Below are 22566 nucleotides of genomic sequence, written 5' to 3'. Positions count from 1 at the left end.
ATTAAGGCATTTGTTACGTAATGAACACTTTGGTATTTTACAGGCAATGAGGGGCAGTGAAAGTTTTTTAATCAGAAGAAAAACTTGATCACAGGCAAGTTAACCTGGTAGTCACTGTAAAAATGGATTGGAGCATGGAAAGATGAGAAGATTTGGGAGAAGTCTGTTGAGAGCTAGAACATGGCGAGTGGCAGGAGATACTGAGTGGAGAACAGATTTTAAAAGATATCAGAGAGAAAGTTGACAACATGGAGCCCTTAAGTGGCAGTAGATGCTTCAATCAAGTGTGATTTTGCATAATCCCTTTAACAACCAATCAGTATTTTTCCATAAGAATATCATGACATGTGGGTGGTAAGATGTCTTGTTGAAATCAAGATGTGTTTTGTTTTTCCATTTTCCTTGATTTATGTTGATATATGTATTCTCGGCAAACATGGGCTTCTGCCTTGTCATGACGACTGGCTTTCCTACACATTTGCAACCCTCTTTGTGGTAAAAACAACCCACATTATATAAATTTATTCTTAACAATTTTAAGTGAACAGTAAAATATTGTTAACTATATGTTATTGTACAACGGATCTCTAGAAATTTTTCATCTTGTATAAACTTCATACTCATTGAACCACAACTCCATCTCCTTCTCCCATAGCCCCTGGCAACCACCATTCCTCTTTCTGTTTCTATGAGTTTGATTAGATACCTCAGATTAGTGGAATCATGCATTATTTGTCTTTTTGTGATTGGCTTATTTCATTTAACATAATGTCCTCAAGGTTCATTCATGTTGTGGCATATGACAGAACCTCCTTTTTTAGGGCTGAATAATATTCCATCACATATATATATCCACCACATTTTCTTTAACCATTTATCTGTTGATGCACATTTAGGTTGCTTCCACATCTTGGCTTCCACATTCACAACACTATTGTGAATAGTGTTGCAATGAACATGGGTGTACAAATATTTCCTCAAGGTCCTATTTTCAATTCTTCTGATATACATCTGAAAGTAGGATTGCTGGATCACATTGTAGTTCTATTTTTAATTTTTTTGAGGAATCTCAATACCATTTTCCATAGCAGCTGCACCATTTTACAATTCCACAAATAGTTACCATCCTCCTATGAAAAAAAGTCCATTTCAGAATGCTTCTGATGGCAAAAATTAAGTTCATGGGTGAGTGATTTCTGAAATCATGAGACAATGATAGCATGTGATCCTTATCCAGGGCCGGTCTTCTAACCAACATAGTAGGAGCTCAATAAATAATTGTTAAATGAAAAGTTGAACAACTCTAGACTTTTGCTGTCTTTTCTCAATCTCTTGCTTCACAAACATATACAAATGGTCTAGGATTTCATGGAACCAGATTGATGTTCAGAGATCAGAGAGCCTGAAGATCATTTGGTATAGCTCCATAATTTGATGGGTGAAGTTATGTGGTTTCCCCCCCAAAGCTGGGCCAGGTGACTTGAATTTATTTAAGGAAACAGCAATTCCTTTTTTTTTTTTTTTAACTTACCCTCAGATTTCAGTTCTCAGCTATATAGGCTCTTTTCAGCCTGAAAATAATTGTTCCTGTTTTCAAATGTGAAAGCAAAATAGAAATAGAGCTTAGGTGGTTGTTTATCTCAATGAGATTGATCTTTCAAGGGGATAACTTTGGGAGATTAAACAACTAGGCACTTCCTACCTCTTTCTGGACCAACTTAGGAACTTTTGAAGTTATTAGAGTCATCATCAATGTAATCACCAAACAAATTAATCAGATTTGACTCTTAAAAACTTAAATATTTAAAAATTAAGCCCACTCTGAACGGACAAAGATTTATCACTATTGGGAATATTTACTTACTAAGTAATAATGTCCAAGAAGACATGTACTGTGGTATTTAAAGAAGTATGCTATAAATTCTGAAGCCAACAGGAATAGGTGTTTAAAAAAGGGGGGGGAGGAGAGGAGCATCTGGGTGGCTCAGTCAGTTAAGTGGCCAACTCTTGATTTTGGCTCAGGTCATGATCTTGGGTGTCCTGGGATCAAGCCCCATGTCAGGCTCCATGCTCAGCGGGGAGTCTACTTGAGGATTCTCTCTTCCTCTCCCTCTGCCTCTCCCCCTCCTCAAATAAATATTTAAGAAAAAAAGAAGTTTAAATTAAAGGCAGAAAGGATTATATAGTAGAAAGGGCAACAAACAAATTGGAACACATGAATTCTGGTTCCCAGCTATCACTTACTAATGAGTGACTTTGGGTATTCTGCAAATTTTATATAATATGGTATAATTACATTATCGGAGTAAGTGTATTGCCGGCTAACATGAGACAGTAAATATATCAGAAAAGTTTCATAGGGTTGTTTAATCTCACTACATTATATATATTATATGTATATATATACATATCACATGTATTATTTTATTTCATATTAGATCGATGCTATGTTCTTCTCCAATGCAACTCAAAGTGCAAAGCCATCCTGTAAGAATCAAAGGCTTATATGATCAATTAAAATGTTAAAGGGAAGGCAAATGTCAATTAAAAAAAAAGTTCTTCCCCTGCTTTTTAGCTTATCTCTCCCCTCCCCCAGCCTTTATTCTTCTGATTTATTCAAGAAAGAGAGTATAAAAGCATCTTATTAGCAATTCTTATGCAGGAAATATGAGCACTTAGGGTCAATTGAAAGGAAACTGGGAGAAAGGAGTCAAGAGGAAGAAGAATGTCATACAATTAGAGAATTTAGTTTAGCAGAACAGTTAAGAATGTCATGTAAATTTGTGTAAATTTATCAGATATTTAAAACATTCTTGCAAGTATTTCATTTTATTACCTCAACATTTTTCCCTTTTCCTGAACCTTTATTCTGATGCTTAGAAATTGTTTTACTTCATCTAAATTATAAGTAAAGCTTTGGAGGCGGTATAGCCAAGGGTATTACTGTTTTACACGGGTTAAAACTGTTAAACAGGCTGATCCTTATTATAGAAAGCTTCCGGGGAAGGTAGTGCTGCCCTCCCAGCAGATGTTCTAAAACTGTTGATCTCCCCCCCCCCCCCCCCCCCCGCCCCCTCCTTTTTTCATAAGGAGTATTTTGGGAACATGCTAAAGGCAGTGTGTTGATGTTTTAGTGACAAAAGCTAGATTTCTGTCAGCAGCTTTCATTAAGGTTAGCTTTTAGCCTGTGCCCTCATCATGTGCCATAGATTTAGTTTTGGATTAGCAAGTGCTAATCCACATGGAAATGATCTCTATGATCCACATATGTTTAGCAATCTGATTACATTTTCAAATGTACCTTTTACCTCCTCTTGTTATCCTTAATTTTAAGAGATGTGAACAAATTAATAACATTTGTGTATTTCCTGGTCAGTTTAACTTCTAACCAGGTAGTCTATGAAAGCCTAGTTCCCCAAGGCAAGCTCAAAGAATCTAGAAATCTCCTATCTCGCCTCAATTCTTAGGACAGGGCCCTTTGTGTGCACAGTTCTCACGAATTAAAGAACTTGACTAACTTGAGAAACATAATAAAACGTCTCCCCAAAAGGTAATTGTTCATTTCAGGGCACTTTTTGGAGATGTTTTTAAGCCAGTGCTGCATCTGATGGGGGGCAGGGAAGGTAAGACCCGTCCCCAAATGTGGGGCTTAGCACCCGGAGATGCCTCCAGTCAGGCTGACAGATCTCCGAAGTGGGAATAGTCAGTTTTCCCTCCACAGGGCCTCGGCGTGCGAGGGAAGGAGGGGGATGGGCAGGGGCCATCAGGGGAAAAGTCTCCGGCCTTTCCACGTCTCTCAACACCATCCCTCCCCCACCCCCGCCTCCTCCTTCCCCGAATCCTAAACAAGCCGGCGGGAGAGGGGCCCCGGGGGCAGCCTGGGCTGCGAGCCTCGGCCTTTGTGGTTCTGTCCTCGACGGTGGCGGGCAGGCAGAGGGGGCGGGGCCGCGGGCCGAAGACCCTCAGCCGGGGCTTGACCCCCAGGTGCATTGTCCGGCGGGGCCCGCCCCTCCCCACGGGGCAGCGACAGGGCCGCCACGGGGCCCCCCTCCTGGCGTCTCCCTCCGCCGGCCGCACCGACCTCGCGGTCCCCAGACCAGGGGCCAGATGTAGAAAGTAGTCCCCAGGCCGGCAGCGGCGGCGCTGTCCACTCCGCCGCCCCCGCCCCCTCCAGCCGCCGCCTCACTCCGCCCCCAGGCCGGACTCTCGGGCCCCCCGCCTCCTGCGAGCGGGTGTCCGTGCGCCGGCCTCGCCGCGACCACAGAGACCCGCCGCCGGCCGCGCCGAGCCACACCACGCCGGAGCCCGAGAGGGAAGCCCAGGCTGCGCGCGTCCAGCAGCGGCGTGGGGAGCACCCGGAGGCGGGGGCCGGCAGACGGACAGCGGCTACGGGGCGGCCGGGGAGCATGCCCGCGCAGCCCCGCTGAATGGCGCCTTGTCTGCGACCCCTCGCCCGGCTGCGGCCGCCAGGGATGCTGCTCCGCGCGCTCCAGCTCCTGCTGCTCCTCGGCTCAGGTCCAGGTGGGCGCGCTTTCTTCTGCGTTTCTTGTGCTCCTGTGGGGTTTGAGCCGGCGCGAGTGGGCTGGGGAAAGAGGAAACCGCGGGGGGGGGGGGGGTTGGGGGGGCGGCGAGGTCCTCCGTGGTGCGCTGACCACCGGACCCTGCCCCCTCCCTGCAGCCACTCCGGAGCCGCTCCTAGGCGCGGGCGGCCCGGGGGCTCTGCGGGGGCGCGGGCAGAGCTGTGGGCGCCTCTCCCGGCACACGCCCCTCCTCGCTGCGCTCCCGGAGCCGCAGGCTGCAGGGCCGTGGCGCCCGCTGCCCACTCTTAACCCTTTCTCCTCGCGCCATTGTCCGGGCTCCGACCGCGTCCTCGCCTCCGCGGCCAGCCCCAGCTCCCCGCCGCCGGCCCGGTCGCCGGCTTGCCCGCCGGGGCCGCCGCGGCGCACGTGGCTTTATTTATATTGTTTCCTTAGTGGCAGCCTGGCCACGCAGGGGGCGCCGCGGTTTCTCGCGGCTTCCCCTTTTTGCAGTGGGGGTTTCCCCCACGTTTTAGGGCAGGGGAGAGAATAGGTGAACTCAGCGGCCAGGGCAGCACTTCTAGGGCCCCCATTTTCCCAGATCCAAACCAAGAGAGGAGGAGGGAGGGGTGGAATTGGAGACAAGATGGGTTGGAAGGTGCGTGGCCGATTTGTGCTGGGTGGGGGGGAGGGGAGGAAGGTACCGGGAGCTGAGAAGGCAGGTATAATCCTATAAATAGGATTCCCCCCCTCCCCCGCCCAGCCAGGTATTTTGGGGCAGGGCCCGAGATGTGTACCAATGTGAAGATCACTCCATACTCCAGGTTAACCTTGTACAAACTTGGATGAACTGATTTTTCTCATTTGCGTCTGCGTTGGTTTATCCTCAAAGAGATAAAAAGTGTAAAGTGGATGTGATGATTGCGGGGGGGCGAGGAGGAGAAATGTTCAGGAGAATGGGTTATTTTATTTATTTACAGGTTACAAACCCCGGACTTGCATCTTTTCTGGAGGAGTTAGTTTTCTGTTAACATGAGAAAAGGATCAAAGTCAGATGTGACTCGGAAACACAATGGGCGCCTTCCGGAGTGGTCCTCGCAGCGCGGGGCTGTTAGGGTCGCTCGCGTCGCCCAGGGCATATATTAGAAGTCCGCAGCCCGAGGGTGGGAGCGTGACTAGTGTGTGAGGTTTCCGAGGACCTGCCTTGATGAGAAACAGATCAGTCCCGGGAATTTGTAATCATGTATTCAGAACATCATAAGGAAGATGAAATGTTCCCAAACTTCTCTAACACTCCCCAATCAGTATGCCAGACTTTAGCTGGCCTTTGCGCAGAATGCAGGAGGTGACAGGGTATTAGGCGGTCATCGGGTGCTTTCTCCTGGCAAGGACGGGGGCGATGTGTATGCTTAGGATAAAACCTTTCCTTTGCTCTGATAAAATGTATATTGTTCGATTAAGCAATCTCCTATCCCTATTAGACAGTAAGGACCAATTAGTCACGCACTTTCTTCCAGCAGTTGGTAGTTCGAAAGAGAAAGAGAGAGAGAGAAAGGAAAGAAAGAAGAAATAAAAGTTTTCTAATCCGATCACCCACTGAGTACAATCAGCAAGAGTTACCAGCGTTTCAAAGCCTACTGTTTGTCCGTTAAATACCTATCTTACTCTGCAGAAATTAAGTAAAATGGATCTCTTTCGAGGAGAGGAGACAGAGTCCTTGCTGTAAAAGGACAGATATAAAAATGCAAACTTGTAATTTGTCACAAGAGATAAATGCACTTCCCAAAGGAGTAGGTGCCAAGGGGTCCAAAACACTTCAAGGGACAAGGAAATAAACTTGCTTGTTCACAGAGTTGGAGTTTTGCTAATGATTTCTTGTAAAATTAGACTTTTACGACTTACTCTGCTCAAGATCTTTTTGACAAGTTTGTAAAAGTAGCAAACAGCTTGTGCTCATGAGTTTTCCTGATGATTTTGATACTCTAGCAAGGAGCTTGAGAACAGGATTCTTACAAGGCATAGAAGATTATGAAATCTTCCCTTTGCTTTTAGAGTAGGTGTTGTAAAAGATGATTTTTCTGATTTGTTGAAAAGGTTTGCTGAACTTAGATTGGTTTATTAAGGTGTTTATCAGTTAACTAATATGTTTGTTAAACTTTGTCATGTTACACCCTGAATATGTTTTACAATTACGTGTTAAAGAAATGATTTTATATCTGTAATTCTGGATATGCCCCCCCCCCTTTTTTTTCCTTATAGGAGTGTGGTGCTTTAGTGAACTGTTTTTTATAAAAGAACCACAGGATGTAACTGTCACAAGAAAGGACCCAATCATTTTAGATTGCCAGGCTCATGGAGAAGTTCCTATTAAGGTCACATGGTTGAAAAATGGAGCAAAAGTGTCTGAAAATAAACGGATCCAGGTTCTGTCTAATGGCTCTTTATACATCAGTGAAGCGGAAGGCAAGCGAGGAGAGCAGTCTGATGAAGGATTTTATCAGTGCTTGGCAATGAACAAATATGGAGCCATTCTTAGTCAAAAAGCGCATCTTACCTTGTCAAGTAAGTGTTTAAATTCTTCATTGTTTGACACTTTTCATTGCTACATTTTGATGATTTTGTGATTCACTATGTGCTAACCCTAAAAATCACACAAACATTAAGAATTTTCCTGGAGATAATAGCTGATGCTAACTAAGGCGTGCAGAAAAATCTGAGAAAAAAATATAAGTTTGAATAAGTGATTGAGAATGAAAGTCAAGTTAGTTTTAGAACACCTAAACCTGTAGAAGTGGCTTTCTATAAATTTACAAGTGTTTCACACTATGAAAAGAGTTGGGTGTAAAAGTTTGGCTAATACAACGAAAGCTCTAAAATCTCATCTTTCATAAATTAATAATTAAAATTTAAAAATCACAAGCAAATCTTTCTGCTTTGTAGATGGCCCTTGAGTGCTAAATCTTTCTTAAAGCCCAATCTTCCATTTCTCTGAGAGCTTTAAGATCACTCATGTTGCTTTTTAATTGTAGAGAGGGCATTGGTCAGTAACTCTCAAGCCTTTGAAGTATTCCTAGTCTTTTTCTGCTGGGAGAGAAAGAGGTTAAGGCCATTTCCATATTATGCCTAATGGATTTAAAACAGATCTACCCCCTTTATTCCAGTTGTCATAAAGTCTGCTGTCTAATGATTTCCTTTGTATTAACAGCCCTGTCAGATCAGCCATTTGTCCAAGTGATCCAGTGCTTGGTGGTTGACCTGATAACTGTTGAGTGTAAAGATGGGCCTAGGATGAATGGGGAACTCCTTGTTTCCACTGAGGCTTTCCACCTCTTTGGGGGATCAAACGTGCAACACTCAAGATGACAATAGACAATGTAAATCTTAAAACAATGACAACTGTATTTTAAAAATAGTTTTTATAAGTATTGTAGCTGCATTCTTTTATTAATCTGCAAAAGATAGATTTTGTGCTTTACTGACAAATTGATCATTTACAGGATGAACAATAGGAAGAGGGAGCTCTTGAGATAAAGCATAATCTTTAGGAAATAGTTTCTTCAGGGTCTACGCAGTTGAAATTTAGAAAGCTACTGGCAGGGATTTTCTAGGTGACTTTAACTATTTTAACAGTGTATGACCATATTTATGCCACCATCATATTAGTAATTTATTTTATTAGTGCAGTAATGATTAATTATAGAAAATTATCCAAGCAAAGATACTTTTATATTGAAATATATCAGAAAGGTAGAAAAGTTCCCAGTTCTAACCTCCCCCCCCCCCAAGAATAGCAAAAACCTGAGAAAATTTCTGATAAACGTTTTTGTTTGTCATAATCACTGGCCAATAATCATTTTGTTGTTGTTGACTAACGGTTTTTCTGTGCTGTTTTCAAGATAGTGTGCTCTGTTCGTTTATTTTTTTGTGTAACATAAAGTTGTTGTATAGAGTTGTAATTTTGTCACCTTTTCAGGGTTGTGGAAGGTGTTTCATACCCAGGAACTGTAGCTTGTACTTCTTTGCTGGAGAGGAGAGGAGCAGGATAGAAAGGTGGAGGAGGGCGGATGGGCCTTGAAAGGATGAAGCATTTATCATGACCACACATTATTTCCAGGACCTCCTTAGTAGCCTGACAAAATTCTAAGGCACTCAGAAATGCCTTGAAAACACACAGAGCTTTAAAGTCAGTATAGGATAATAAGTGTTATTAACAGTGAAACAAATGTTAGTATTGGCTTTTTAAAATATCTTTAGATTTTTTAACTGTGTAAAAATTATGGATAATAAATATTAGATGTGAATAGTTCTGAAAGCTGTTGTGAGGTAGTTTTCATATAATGAGTATCAAAAACTTTCTAGTGAAACTGTGTAGAACATTGCTGTTAAATGTCAACTGTACTCAGTTATAGGGACCACACTTTTCATAAGCACACGTTTTTTTTTAACTCTGTGGAGATATTTTGCTAGGAAATTACATTCAGTATTATAGATCTAAAATGAATGTATAGTGGTTTTAAATTTTTCTTTAGAAATATGAGACTTCTTAGAGGTTCTGAATTGACAAAGTTAGTTTGGATGTTTAAAGAGCAATGTCCAGTGATGTAGGCTCAGATGACTTTATCTTATGTCCGGGGTAAAGATGTTATACATATTAAACAGGAAGAGAATAGGCATTAAGTGGACATTCTGTTTTGCTTAAAAAAAAAAAAAAAGCTTGGTCTCTACTACTTATTGATAGCAGCAGGGTGCAACTATGTTCTTTTTATTTTCTGATCAAAGATTTGTCAGCAAGCATATCTTTTGGTTCAGAAGTGTAAGAGTACAGCATCTGAAAATCTAAAACTTTAATCTGTGCAAGTTTTAGATTTTTAACACATATAGGCAATCAAGTCTTGGTTTCTAAACTTAGGAACTAGAAGCTGAAAGTTGCACTCTAGGCAAGAATTCCATTATTCATGTGTAAATTAGGAATTCACAGGGTTAAAAGGTTAGAAACTGGCCAGGATGAGGTTTACCCTTGTGATAAAGAGCAGATGACCCTCATTCATTGGCCAAAGCTTTCATGTAGCTCTTCCTGCAAAGTTAGTTATTGCCATGAATTGTTCTTGAGGAATGCAGAAATTCAAATGTGAACAGGCCTTTCCTTAAGTGTCACTATGGAGTCTTATCTCCCAAGCACATCAGAGCTGGCTGCAGGGACAGGGTTCCTCCCCAAAGGCCTGGAGGCTTTGCTTTCCTGTTGTTCATCCGAGCACAAAAGAATTTGTCTAACTTAGTTTTTCTAAGGTATCCCATTTTTAAAGGAAAGTTTAGGGTTAAATTAATATTTAGGTTTTTTTTTAAAAAGGTAATCCTTTTTGTTGATAAGCATTTTAGCCGTTTTACATTTTCATGAAATTAGAATAGAAAGGAGAGTATGTGGGAGGCCCTTTTTCTAGTTGTATACAATAGTAAGAACAGAAGATTAAGCCGTTTCCTATAAATTGCAATATTTTTAGCTTTTGGCAAATCGAATTTTCACTTTCACAGGCGCTAAGTCTTCACTATGTAAATAATTTAATTTAAATATTTTAGGAATAAGAAATAATCCATGGACATTTTGATGTTTCTTGCGTTCTTAACATTAAGATAAATTTCATAGGAAAGCATTAGTGTGGTAAAATGGTCTCATATTTCAACAAGTTTAAATTAAGATAAGAGACGTTTGAGAGAAGTAAAGGAGGAGGCGGGTTGTGTTCTGTGATGTGTAAAAGACTGGCTGTAAGCGAGTGATTGAACAGGAAGCTAGTTGTTTATTTCCTTTCCATAAAAGGTGGAAATTGAAGTCTTAGGATACAGGGAAAGAACATAAAGCCAGCTTATATTTCTAGGTATTTCAGGACTGTTCACTTGGGTGAAAAATCATTCTTTAAGCGAGCATTTGTTAGCCGGAAGACCATAGTATTGTAACTTTATGATGTTCCCCCCCCAAAATTTTGAAGTTAGTTTTTGCATGTGTAAAGTTGGGGGGGAGCGGGGGAGGTGGTCTGTATCTATAACTTTACATAGGAATAGTAATTCCCTTTAAAAGGATGTAGTTTAAATGGAGATGAAACTTGAGGGCTTTTGTTGTTGTAGTTAGATTAATAAAAAACTGTTCTATGAGTGTGGTTTCTATTTTAAGGAGTAATACATAATTATAGCCCAAAATGAGTTAAAATATATTGAGAACATTTAATGACTCATGTTAAAAAAAAAAAGGTGGGTGGTTGAAAAGAGAAAGAACTATGAGACTATTAGCCTAAATTTAGAATTTTATTAGTGATCTAGGACCCAAGATGGGCAAGATTTTGCTACAGTGTCACTTTTTATTGAGATTTATAGATGCTGTAAAGGGGAACACCTCTTACATGTGTGCATATTCACTTCAGGCTGCTAACAGTTACCTGCCCTAATTCAACAGTTGTAACACAAAAGTAAAAGTCATTTGATTTCAGAAAAATAACGACAGAACTGAGGTATTTAGAGAGACCCATCTGCCAACACTGTAGATAAGGTTCAGATGATGCTTTCTGGGATCCAAGAAAAATCATCTTTAAAGAGAAGAGGTTATGGTTCAAGAGTACATGTTTAACTTAAAAATTGACCATCTTAAAATTGCTTAAGTCAGGGAAGTAAAAGCACATAGAGTTCTACAGGCTTATATACAATGACACTTGGTTCTTTAAGTCTGTCTACTTAAAAGGTTTATCAGGTACCTGATAATCTCTGGGTAATGGAACCAGTTTTTCCCACATTGCACTTGATTAGTGAGGATCATTTCTCATCTTCAGAAACCTGTAACACTATCTCACTGTTTTTCAAAGTTGTTGGATTTTTAATTTTATAACCAAGCAGGATCCACTGAGGGGTAGAATTATAATTTGCTTTAAGATGTATATAAATGTGTTTATTTTATTTCTGTTCAGCTTCTTAATGGAATTTTGAAAGGGCATTTGGTATGGCCCTCTTTTGTCAACTATCTCTGATTATTCTAAAGAAAGGGTCTCACTCTCAGCACTTGTTTGCCAAGGGATTTGTTGTCATTGCTCCTGAGTTTAACAGCTGGGCCTATTGATGGAGTCCAGAGTAATTTAAAAGACTAGCAAAAAAACCAAAATACAAAACCCCCCAAAATCCCCCCCAAAACAAATCTTTTAAGCAGGACTTTAAGTTGAAGCACTATTTCAATTAATAAATAAATAAATACATTTGAGGTTACTTTTTTGAGACCCCTAATAGCCCTGACTACAATTTTGAGAGAGAATTTTTATTTCTCATAGGCAGATTCGCTCAGTTAGGATGGATTACTTTCAGCTTTTAAATTGGCAATGACTATGTGAAAAATAATCAATAATGTTAGGCATTTTGTTGAGGATCATACTTGAATTTTTTTTAAAGTTTTATTTATTTATTTGACAGAGACAGTGAGAGAGGGAACACAAGCAGGGGAAGTGGGAGAGGGAGAAGCAGGCTCCCTGCTGAGCAGGGAGCCTGAAGTGGGGGCTCGGGGCTCGATCCCAGGACCTTGGGATCATGACCTGAGCCGAAGGCAGATGCTTAACGACTGAGCCACCCAGGCGACCCTCATACTTGAATTTTAAGAACAGCTGTGATTATTGAGATGTCTTAAGAGAAAACCTAAAAATTATACCCCAGATTTTCACTTTCAGTCAGGACTATTTTAATACTTCTGAATGTCCAGACTCTTCAGTAAAACATTTTTTAAGCTCATCATTTAAATTTGGTAAATAAGAGAGGAAGAAGAAGACACAGTTGTAATCATTGAAGTAATTAATGTTGGCAGTTGCTTTAACATGGTAATCTGCACAGAGCAAGCTCACAGTCGGCAATTGACAATGGTGATGTGCAAAAAAGGTAAAAATGTACTAAATTACCTTCAGTGGCTATAATTCTGCAGCCAAGTGAATCCCTCTAGGGATATGTATTGTAGAGGATGAAGGTGTCATCCTCACAAAGGTCTCTGACACTAATCTGACAAATACTTTCCTGACTTTTACATTCCTTGTTTTTTTCTTTTTTCAACCTCTGGTTCTCAGAAACTGCGTTTGATGAGTGTTAAAAGCCAAATTCTTATAGGCTGAGCAGAAGGGATGAATTAAAAATGTTTGTTTTTTCTGTTTCTGGAGGGTTTGTCCTTTTCTCATGTTTATGTATACGCTTTTTTTTAAAATAGCTTTAGCATTTGTGGCTAGATTAATCAAGTGACTGTTGGAGAACACAGTCATTGTTCAGGGTTCTGGTTTCAAATTTGTGTCCTCACTGGGCTTATTTCCTAGGACTGACGGAAAGGAAATTTTCTTTCTTTCTCTCTCTCTTTCTAGTAGGCTCCATGCCCAGCCTAATGAGGGGCTTGAACTCACAACCCTGAGATCAAGACCTGAGCTGAGATCAAGAGTCAGACGCTTAACCAACTGAGCCATCCAAGCACCCCAGGGAAATTTTCTTTTAAAAATTTACTTTATGATGATGAGCACTGGGTCTTATACGCAACTAATGAATCATTGAACACTACACCAAAAACTAATGATGTACTATATGTTGGCTAATTGAATTTAAATTTAAAAAAATAGAAAAAAAATTGACTTTATGAAACCATAGGAAATCAGTGACGGTTTTTTTTTTTTTTTTTTAAATGATGCTGCTTTATATAGACTACTTTCTCTAAATCATATTCTTTGGGAGTAATCCTCCAAAATGGGCTTTTTATTGTTACGATTTTGTAGTCTTTTTAGTAGTACTCAAAATGGATCTCTTTTACTCCACCAACTTAAAAAAAAAAGATCCTGTATTTCTACTGTAGGTTACATTTCTCAGGGTTTCTCAGTCTTGGTGCAGTCAACATCTGGGGCTAGATTAATTCTTCATTGTGGACACTGTCTTATGCAGTCTAGGATGTACATCAGCATCCCTGGCCTCTACATACCAGATGCTAGTCCAGTAGCAGGCCTCTCCCCAGTTGTAACAACCAAAAATGTGTTTTTGGAGGCAAAATCACGCCTCCCAGTAGTTGAGAACTGATGTTTCTGAAAGAGGTAGAAAACTTCTTTCCAAGTGATACTGGGCCAGTAGTTTTTTTTAACTATTTCTGTCTTATGCTTGATAATCTAATTTTTTGGTGTTAACAGTGCTGAATTTGCTGATTGTAGAACTAGTTACTATTTTTTAGTATTGTGAAGGAAGCTTGATTTAAAAAAATGCATCTGGGTCATTGTTTGTCTAAGTGGGAGTGATGTTGCCTCTCCATTCCTTCTTCACACACCTGGTACGTTGAAACCTGCTATTAAGAGTTGACCCTTCTAGGGGCGCCTGGGTGGCTCAGTTGGTTAAGCGGCTGCTTTCGGCTCGGGTTATGATCCCAGGGTCCTGGGATCGAGACCCACGTTGGGCTCCCTGCTCGGTGGAGAGTCTGCTTCTCCTCCCTCTGCTTGCCTCTCTGCCTACTTGTGCTCTCTCTCTATCTCTCTGTCAAATAAATAAATAAAATCTTAAAAAAAAAAAAAAAAAAGGAGTTCACCCTTCTATAGGTCCATTCATTTTGATCTCAGTATTTTTAGATCTTTTCTTGAGGATATCTAGTCAAAGAGTGAAAACAAATTTTATTTAACCCTGTTTACTCAGTGCATTTTATTTTCTTGATGTGATGGATTCCAGTGTTGATAAAGATAGGAGAAATCTCCATGTGTGGTAAGTGGTAAGGAACATCTTTTGTGATGCTCTGCATGGAGACAAGTAAAACTGTATGAGATTAACAGCCCGGAGAATTACATTTGCTGTGTGGTAGGTGGTTCTTGGGGTGAATGGTTAACAGAAATCTTTTCAGCTAATTCAACGGTACCATAGACTTATTTTGGGCAGAAACAACTTAACTTCCTCTAGATAATGATGTAAAAATGGTAGTGTCTTGAGAGGGCATCAAGGGGTAAGTAAAGGGAAAAGAATTAGACACTACAGTATGTTAACTAGCACACACAAAGTTGCAGACAAATTCTGAGTGGTTATTATGAAATACTTGTTTGAGATTACTTAGATCACTTAGTGGTAGTGGGCAGGGATTTTATAGTCTTCTTTCTCACTGTATCGTTCTTTGTGTTTGCTTTCGTTTTGGTTAGCTATTTATGCTAGTAAAAGTTAAGATTGTGCCTATAGGTGGTTGGTCACCTGTTGAGGCCAGGAAGCCAGTGCTGACTCAAGTAGCAGTTGAGCTGGATGAAGGAGAAAACCGGATCTCTTAGAGTGGCTCTAGGACCATGCATGGATGGTGGAACACTTGCACCATGTGTTCTACTCCAAAAAAGTCCTTTGAGTAGAACAAATCATCAGTTAGTTCAAACTAGAAGAGAAAATGCACATTTCCTTATTTTAAGGTAAATAGTAGTTGTGTCAAAACAGAATTTTAATGTTCTTCTTTTCTTATTCTTATAGTCATTTCATAAAGAAATTATGAATTTGACAGGTACCAATATCTGGTAAATATTCTCAGTACTGCTATTTTATTTTATTTTATTTTATTTATTTATTTTACCAAGTTGCTGGGAACTGCAGTGGAAAAGCAGAATGACAAAAGGCAGGAAAACCAGTCATTTATGTCTTCTCCATTGCTGGTGATTTATATGACTTCAGACAAATCACTTAATCATTCTGATCCCTACCTTGTGTTATCTGTAAAAATGGGTAGCTGGACAAAAAGGAGGGGGGACAGGTGTTGAGCAACACAGTGCCCTTATTTTTGTAATTCGTTATTGTAATTCTACATAAATGGGCAATAAATTATATTTTTTTATAAGACTGAGTCCAATCACACATTGTAAGAGAACCATTTAAGTCACCGAGAAAAAATTAAAATAGCTTGGCCATTATTTATCTTGATACTTTTAAGAATTCATACTCTTGCCATGAATCATAGGGGAATCAAATTTGGTGGGGGGAGTCTTAAACCAATACTGATAATTTGAACTAGTACAATTTTTAAGAGTCAGAAAAATAAGTTACTTTGCCTGGCACTGGGCAGTTCATAATAGCTGTGCTCTCTGAAGGTTGACGTAGTATGTGAGAGGTATAACTTTACAAATGTGTCTAGTTTTGCTAATTAATAGTGTATTCTGATGTTTATTGACTCAGTGTTTAAGCGAAATAGTGCCAATTTCATCTTAACAGATTTTTTGCTAATGTATTAGTATTTTAATAGAAATAGATTATACTGCCTGTCTCCACCCACCACCAATTCCTATTAAGAATGATAAAGTTTAATTCCCCCCCCAGCTTTCAAACTGAGTTAGCTTGAGTCCCTCTGATTGGATTTAAAGTAACTCCAATTAAAATATTGACCTCAAAGTGAACACATAATAGGAAAAAAATGCTTTGATGTTGGTATTGCCATTTTGGTATTTCTTTTTAAAAGAGAGATCACAGCTTTTCTTAAATAATTTTAACAGTTAAATGTATTTACTGTTTTTTTTTACTAAAAAGAATTCACTTTTTATGTGTTTGAGAAAGTCACATTTCCATGCTCTGTCTTAGTTAATACTTTTAACATAATTTTAATTGAGGGACCAACCTCAGTAAAGCAGTAAGATTACTAAAAGTTTTACCAAAAGGATTATTAGTTATCCCAGTGATGGAATGATTTCTTCAAAGCCTGCAAGTATCTTTACCAGGATGATTTACCACATTTTTAGAAATCTGTGATAATACATGAAAGATAGTATACAGGCAGAAGAAACTTTGTGAAATTTAAGTGTAATTTTCAGTCCACCAGATGTCAACTTGGAAGCTATGATATTTAGGGAGAGAATTTTATTGCTTAGCAAATGGTACACCGAGAAATTACAAGCTGGTCAATAGAGAAGTGACTGGTTTCTTACAGTAGAATTGACTCTTCTCAGGACAGAAAGAAGCTGACAATCTGAAGTTTTGCCCTGTTAAACAATTTTTGGACGGGGATAACATTAAAAAAAAAATGGAATAAAAGAGAGACAAAAAAAATATTATTTTTCTGCTAATCTCCAAACTTTTAAAGACTTGTTAAAGGGCACCTGGGTGGCTCAGTCATTAAGCGTCTGCCTTCCGCTCAGGTCGTGGTCCTGGGGTCCTGAGATCAAGCCCCGCATCAGGCTCCCTGCTCAGCGGGGAGCCTGCTTCTCCCTCTCTCACTCCCCCTGTTTGTGTTCCCTCTCTCACTGTGTCTCTCTCTGTCAAAAAAATAAGTAAAAATCTTAAAAAAAAAAAAAAAACAAAACTTGTTAAGATACTGGCAATGAACATTTTGAAGAGAAACCTTTAAGATTTTCTGAAACCCATAGTCAGTAGAGTCCTTGCTCCCTAATTTGACTTGCAGTATCATTTTGGCTTCCTCTAACATGAGTTAAGATCACAACTTGTAGTCTTAGAAGTTTCTGTTTTGCAGATAAGGAATATGAAGCTGAAAGGAGATAACTGCCTTGCCCAAGAAGGGCACAGCTACTAGGTCTGGGATTAGAGTTCAAGTTTGCTGATTCTAGTCATGAATTCACAGTGTTTCAGTAAAGATTTTCTCCTGTGTATTGTGTGGAAATGTGTCTTTTTATATTCAAATATATCTCATCTAATCCAGAATTTAGAAAAGAGAATCATAGTGGAACTGACCCTGAGGTTAAAGACACTTCTTTAATTTCTTAATATTTAAAAGCATTACTTTATCATTGTGCAACTCACCCTTTACTTCTGTATTTGTATAAGACTTTGTTGTTGTTGCTGTAGAAAATAGGCAATTTTCAAACAAAATCACTAATGTGTTTCTACTTTAATCTGCCCTGTAACACTTCATGAAGTTTCTTTTCCTGTGTATAACCTCAATGCAGGGAGATAGAGCTCCAGTCCTTTTAGAGGTTCAGCATTTGTTGATATATCTGTACAAATGGAAGTTTGAGCTAAAGCATTGATTTTCAATGTATCTTTAAATAACCTCCAAAGAACAAGGCTCTTTTGTAGTCAAAAGGTTGAGGGGCTCCTGGGTGGCTCAGTCAGTTAAGCTTCTGCCTTTGGCTCAGGTCATGATCCCGGCATCCTGGGATCGAGGGGTGGGTAGGGAGGTGCATTGGCTCTCCACTCAATGGGGATTCTGCTGCTTCTCCCTCTGCGCCTGCCCCTGCTTGCGCGTGCGCTCTCTCTCTCTCTCTTTGCGCTCTCTCTCAAATAAAATCTTTAAAAAAAAGTTGAGATTTAAATAAATGGTTGACTGTGTGTCATTATTATTATTATTCCTTGGAAAGAGGGGCATAGTGATAGCCTATGTCTAGCATGGAAATTTTTTTAGTAGCAGTTTTATTGAGGTGGAATTCACATACCACAAAAGTTCATCTTTTGAAAGTGTGTAATTCTGTGGGTTTTATGCATCTTTCACCATTATCTAATTTCAGAATATATCCATCACCCCAAAAAGAAACCTTACAGCGCCCAGTTCTCTCTTCACCTATACCCTGGAACCACTAATCTGATTTGTCTCTGTAGATTTGCTTATTCTGGACATATCATAAAAATAGAATTGTACAATATGTGGAGTTTTGTCTCTGGCTTCTTTCACTTAGCATAATGTTTTCAAGTTTCATCCATGTTGTAGCATTTATTAGTACCTCGTCTTCATGGTTGAATAAGATTCCATTGTATGATATACCACATTATCTTTATCTAGTCATCTGTTGATGGATAATTTGATTGTTCCTTCTTTTGGCTATTGTGAATAATTCTGCCGTGAACATTGGTATACAAGTATCTCAGTCCCCGTTTTCACTTCTTTTGGGCATGTGCCTAGGAGTGGAATTGCTAGATCATATGGTAATTCGGCATTTAACCTTTTGGGGAGCCACCTAACTGTTGCTGCAGCATTTTACATTCCCACCAGCAATGTGCAAGGGATTCAGTTTTTCCATGTCCACACCAATGCTTATTATTTCCCTTATTATTAGTATCGCACAGTAAATGTGAAGTGTTACCTCATTGTGGTTTTGATTTGCATCTCCCTAATGACTAATGATCTTTTCATGTACTTACTGGCCATCTGTATATTTTCTCTGGAGAAATACCTACTACCCATTTTTTTAAATTGGGTTGTTGAATTTTATATTTTTGTTGCATTGTAGGAGTTTTGTTTTTTTCATATTCTGGATATTCATCTTATCAGTCATATGATTTGAAACTATTTTCTCCAATTCTGTATTTTGTCATTTCACTTTCTTGATAATGTCCTTTGATGCACAAAATTTTTAATTTTGATTAAATTCAGTTTATTTTTTCTTCTGTTGCTTGTACTTTTGTTGTTAGACCTAATAATCCATCACCAAATCCAGTGGTAGGAGTCTAGCTTTACACTTTTGCATGTGGAAATCCAGTTGTCCCAGCACCATTCATTGAAGAGACTCTTTGTTCCTTATTGAATGGATTTGGCACCCTTGTTGAAATCAATTAGCCATAGGTGTATAGGATTTATTTCTGGATTCTTGATTCTATTCTGTTGGTCTATATGCCTACCTTTATGCCAGTACCATACTATTTTGGTTATTAGAGCTTTGCAGTAAGTTTTAAATCAGGATATGTGAGTATTCCAACTTTGTTCTTTCTTTTGACTTTTTTTTTTTTTTTTTGACTATTCATGGCCCCTTGCAATTCCATATGAATTTTAGGATTGGCTTTTCCATTTCTGCATAAAAGAATTTTTGAATTTTTATATGGATTGCATTGAATGTGCACATTACTTTGGGTAATGTTGATATCTTAACGATATTAAGTCTTGCAATCCAGAAACAATACATCTTACTGTGTAGTTAGATCTTTATTTTCTTTCAGCAGTGTTTTATAGTTTTCAGTCCAAAGATATTTTTAATGAAATTTATTCTTAGATACTTTATTCTTTAGGATGCTATTGTAAATGAAATAGTTTATTGCTGGTGTGTATAAACACAATGGCTTTATGTGTGTTGATCTTGTACACTGAAACTTTTTAATTCATTTGTTAGCTTTAGAACATTTCTTATAGATTCTTTGGAATTTTATATGTATAGAATTATATTATCTGTGAATGACATTGTTTTACTACTTTTTTTTTTTTCCAATTTGGATGCCTTTTACATCTTTTTCTTATCTAATTCCTCTGGCTTGAACTTCTAGTACAATATTGAATAGTCTTCACTTCCTGTTCCTAAATCAGAAATATGGCTATTAGCACTGCAGAGACTGCAACAACTGATGGGAAGGAGGTTATGTGTGGTACATACGGGGTACTAACAAGGATTACCTCAAGCAGTTTTGCAGAACTTGTCAGAGTTGTCTTACCACTTGTCTTACCAAGTGAAGAATATCACCTCTCAAGTAAATAAAATGTTTGCATTTTGTACCTGAATTGGGTGGTGGTAGGGTTTTGGTGTGCATGTATTTTTCTAAAAGAGGCTGGGTTTCTAGTGACCTCAGGTTTTCATTGCTTTTTGGTAGGCGCTGTAGAAATAATACTCAACTGGGAAATGGGTCCTCAGTGTAAGTTTCCTTCTGCTCTTGAAAATCTTGGTCATGTTAACCTCTTTCGAGACTATTACCTCACTTGCAATGGAAGAATGTTTGCTTTATCTGTAACTCAGAGTCTAATGTAAGAGAAACCAAACTGAAAAATAGAATACTTTACTGAAAAAAAAAATTATAGGGGAAAAGCTGTGTCTTTCACCATTGAGTATGGTGTTAGCTGTGGATTTTTTATAAATGCCATTTATCATATTGAGGAAGTTCGATTATATTCCTAGTTTTCTAGGTGTTCTATTATGAAAAGGTGTTGGCTTTTTCACTGCTTTTTCTGTATCAGTTGTGATGATCATATAGTTTCTTTCCTTGTTCTGTTAATGTTGTATATTAATTTTTTTCTGTTGACCCACCTTTGAATTCCTGGGAGAAATCTCATTTGGTCAATACAGTCTTTTTAATATAATATTAGATCCAGTTTGCTAGTAGTTTGTTGAGATTTTGCATCTATATTCATAAAGATGGTCTGTTATTTTCTATTTTCTTTGTCTATAATTTTCTTGTGATATATATCTGGCTTTGGAATTAGAGTTGGGCTTATAGAATGGGTTAGGAAGTGTTCTCTTCTGTTTGTTGGGAGAGTTTGAGAAGATTGATGTTAATTCTAATTTAAATGTTTCGTAGAATTCACCAATGAAGCCATTTGGTCCTGGCCTTTTCTTAGTTGGGAGGTTTTTGATTACTGATTCAGTCTTTTTACTCATTATAAGGCTCTTGTGATTTTCAGTTACTTTTTGAGTCATTTAGATAATTTGTATGTTTTTAGAATTTCTACAATTTCATATAGATTATCTAAATTGTAGGTATACAATTGTTCATAATATTGTCTTACAATCTTTTTTATTTTTGTAAAGTTGGTAGTAATGTCCCCATTTTCATTTCTTTATTTATGTCTTCTTTTTTTTTTCTTTGTCAGTCTAGCTAACTATTTGTCAATTTTGTTCATCTTTTCCAAGAACCAGTTTTTGGTTCTGTTGATTGCCTTTGTTGTTTTTCTAGCCTCTTTTGTTTATCTCCATTCTAATCTTTATTCTGTTCTTCCTTCTATTAGCTTTCAGTTTAGTTTTTACTTCTTTTTCTAATTTTTCAAGGTGTAGTTAAGGTTATTGATTTGAGATCTTTTTTCTTATTTGATGTAGGCCTTTACAGCTACAGATCTTCTGAGCACTGCTTCCACCAAAACTCCATAAGTTTTAGTATGTTGCATTGTCATTTTCATTTGTCTCAGAGTATTATTATTTTTTCTTCTCCCTCTCTTCCTCCTCCTTCTCCTCCTCCCCTCTTCTCTCTCCTCCCCCCTTCCTTCCTTCCTTGACCCATTGATTAATAGTTTGTTGTCTAATTTCCACATGCGTGTGAGTTGTCCAGTTTTCCTTCTGTGCTTTTACTTCTAGCTTCATTCTGTTGTAATTGGAGAAGATACCTTTTATGAACTTAATCTTTAAAAATGTTTTGAGACTTGTTTTGCAACTGAGCATGTGGTCTATCCTGGAGAATATTCCAGGATATGTGTGTTCTGCTCTTATTCAGTAGAGTGTCCATGTGTCTGTTAAGTCTAGTTAGTGTACCGTGTTGTCCCAAGTCCTGTATTTCCATATTTTTCTTCTGTCTAGATGTTCTATCCATTGTTGAATGTGCTGTATTGAAGTTTCCAACTATTATTATAGAACTATTTCTCACTTCAATTCTGTCAGTATTATGAATCTTGGGACTCTGTTGTTTGGTGCAATATGTTTACAATTGTTATATGTTCTTGATTAATTGACCCTTTTATTAGTATATAATGTCCTCCTTTGTCTCTTATAACAGTTTTTGACTTAATGTCACTTTTGTCTACTACTACTACAGCCACCCAGCTCTCTTTTGGTTACCATTTGCATCGAATACCTTTTCCAGGCCTTTCACTTTCAGCCTATTTATGTCATTAGATATAAAGTGAATCTCTTGTAGACAGAATGTAGTTAGATCCTGTTTTTGTTTTTTTTTTTTTTAAAGATTTTATTTATTTATTTGACAGAGAGAGACACAGCGAGAGAGGGAACACCAGCAGGGGGAGTGAGAGAGGGAGAAGCAGGCTTCCCGCGGAGCAGGGAGCCCGATGTGGGGCTCGATCCCAGGACCCTGGGATCATGACCTGAGCCGAAGGCAGACGCTTAACGACTGAGCCACCCAGGCGCCCCTGTTTTTTGGTTTTTTTTTTTTATCCATTCTGCCAGCCTCTGTCTTTTGATGGAGAATTTAATCAATTTACATTTAATATATTCACTGATAAAGAAGGATTTCTGACATTTTGCTATTTATTTTCTGAATGTCTTATACCTTTTTTTGTCCCTCTTTTCTTCCACCACTGCATTCTTTCTGTGTTTAGTTGATTTTGGGTAGTGAACCATTGTTACTCCCTTCTCGTTTCCTTTGGTGTATATTTTTTAGGTATTTCTTTGTAGTTACCATAGAGATTACACTTAATATC

The 22566-nt window shown here is 38.7% G+C and overlaps 1 protein-coding gene across 1 annotated transcript in view; it reads left to right on the top strand.

Moving 5' to 3' along the window:
- The first annotated feature begins 4249 nt into the window (after positions 1-4249).
- PRTG (protogenin) overlaps positions 4250-22566 on the top strand; it is a 121423-nt gene continuing 103106 nt past the window's right edge. Inside the window, exons 1-2 of the mRNA XM_032417437.1 lie at positions 4250-4521; positions 6777-7079. Of these exons, the coding sequence (XP_032273328.1) occupies positions 4428-4521; positions 6777-7079 (397 nt within the window). The 5' untranslated portion in view covers positions 4250-4427. The remainder of the gene's footprint in view (positions 4522-6776; positions 7080-22566) is intronic.

Source organism: Phoca vitulina, unplaced genomic scaffold (genome assembly GCF_004348235.1).
Source record: "Phoca vitulina isolate PV1807 unplaced genomic scaffold, GSC_HSeal_1.0 scaffold20, whole genome shotgun sequence".
Lineage (NCBI taxonomy): Eukaryota > Metazoa > Chordata > Mammalia > Carnivora > Phocidae > Phoca > Phoca vitulina.
Note: the sequence above shows the minus strand (reverse complement) of the source record. Positions and strands in the feature narration are given on the sequence as shown.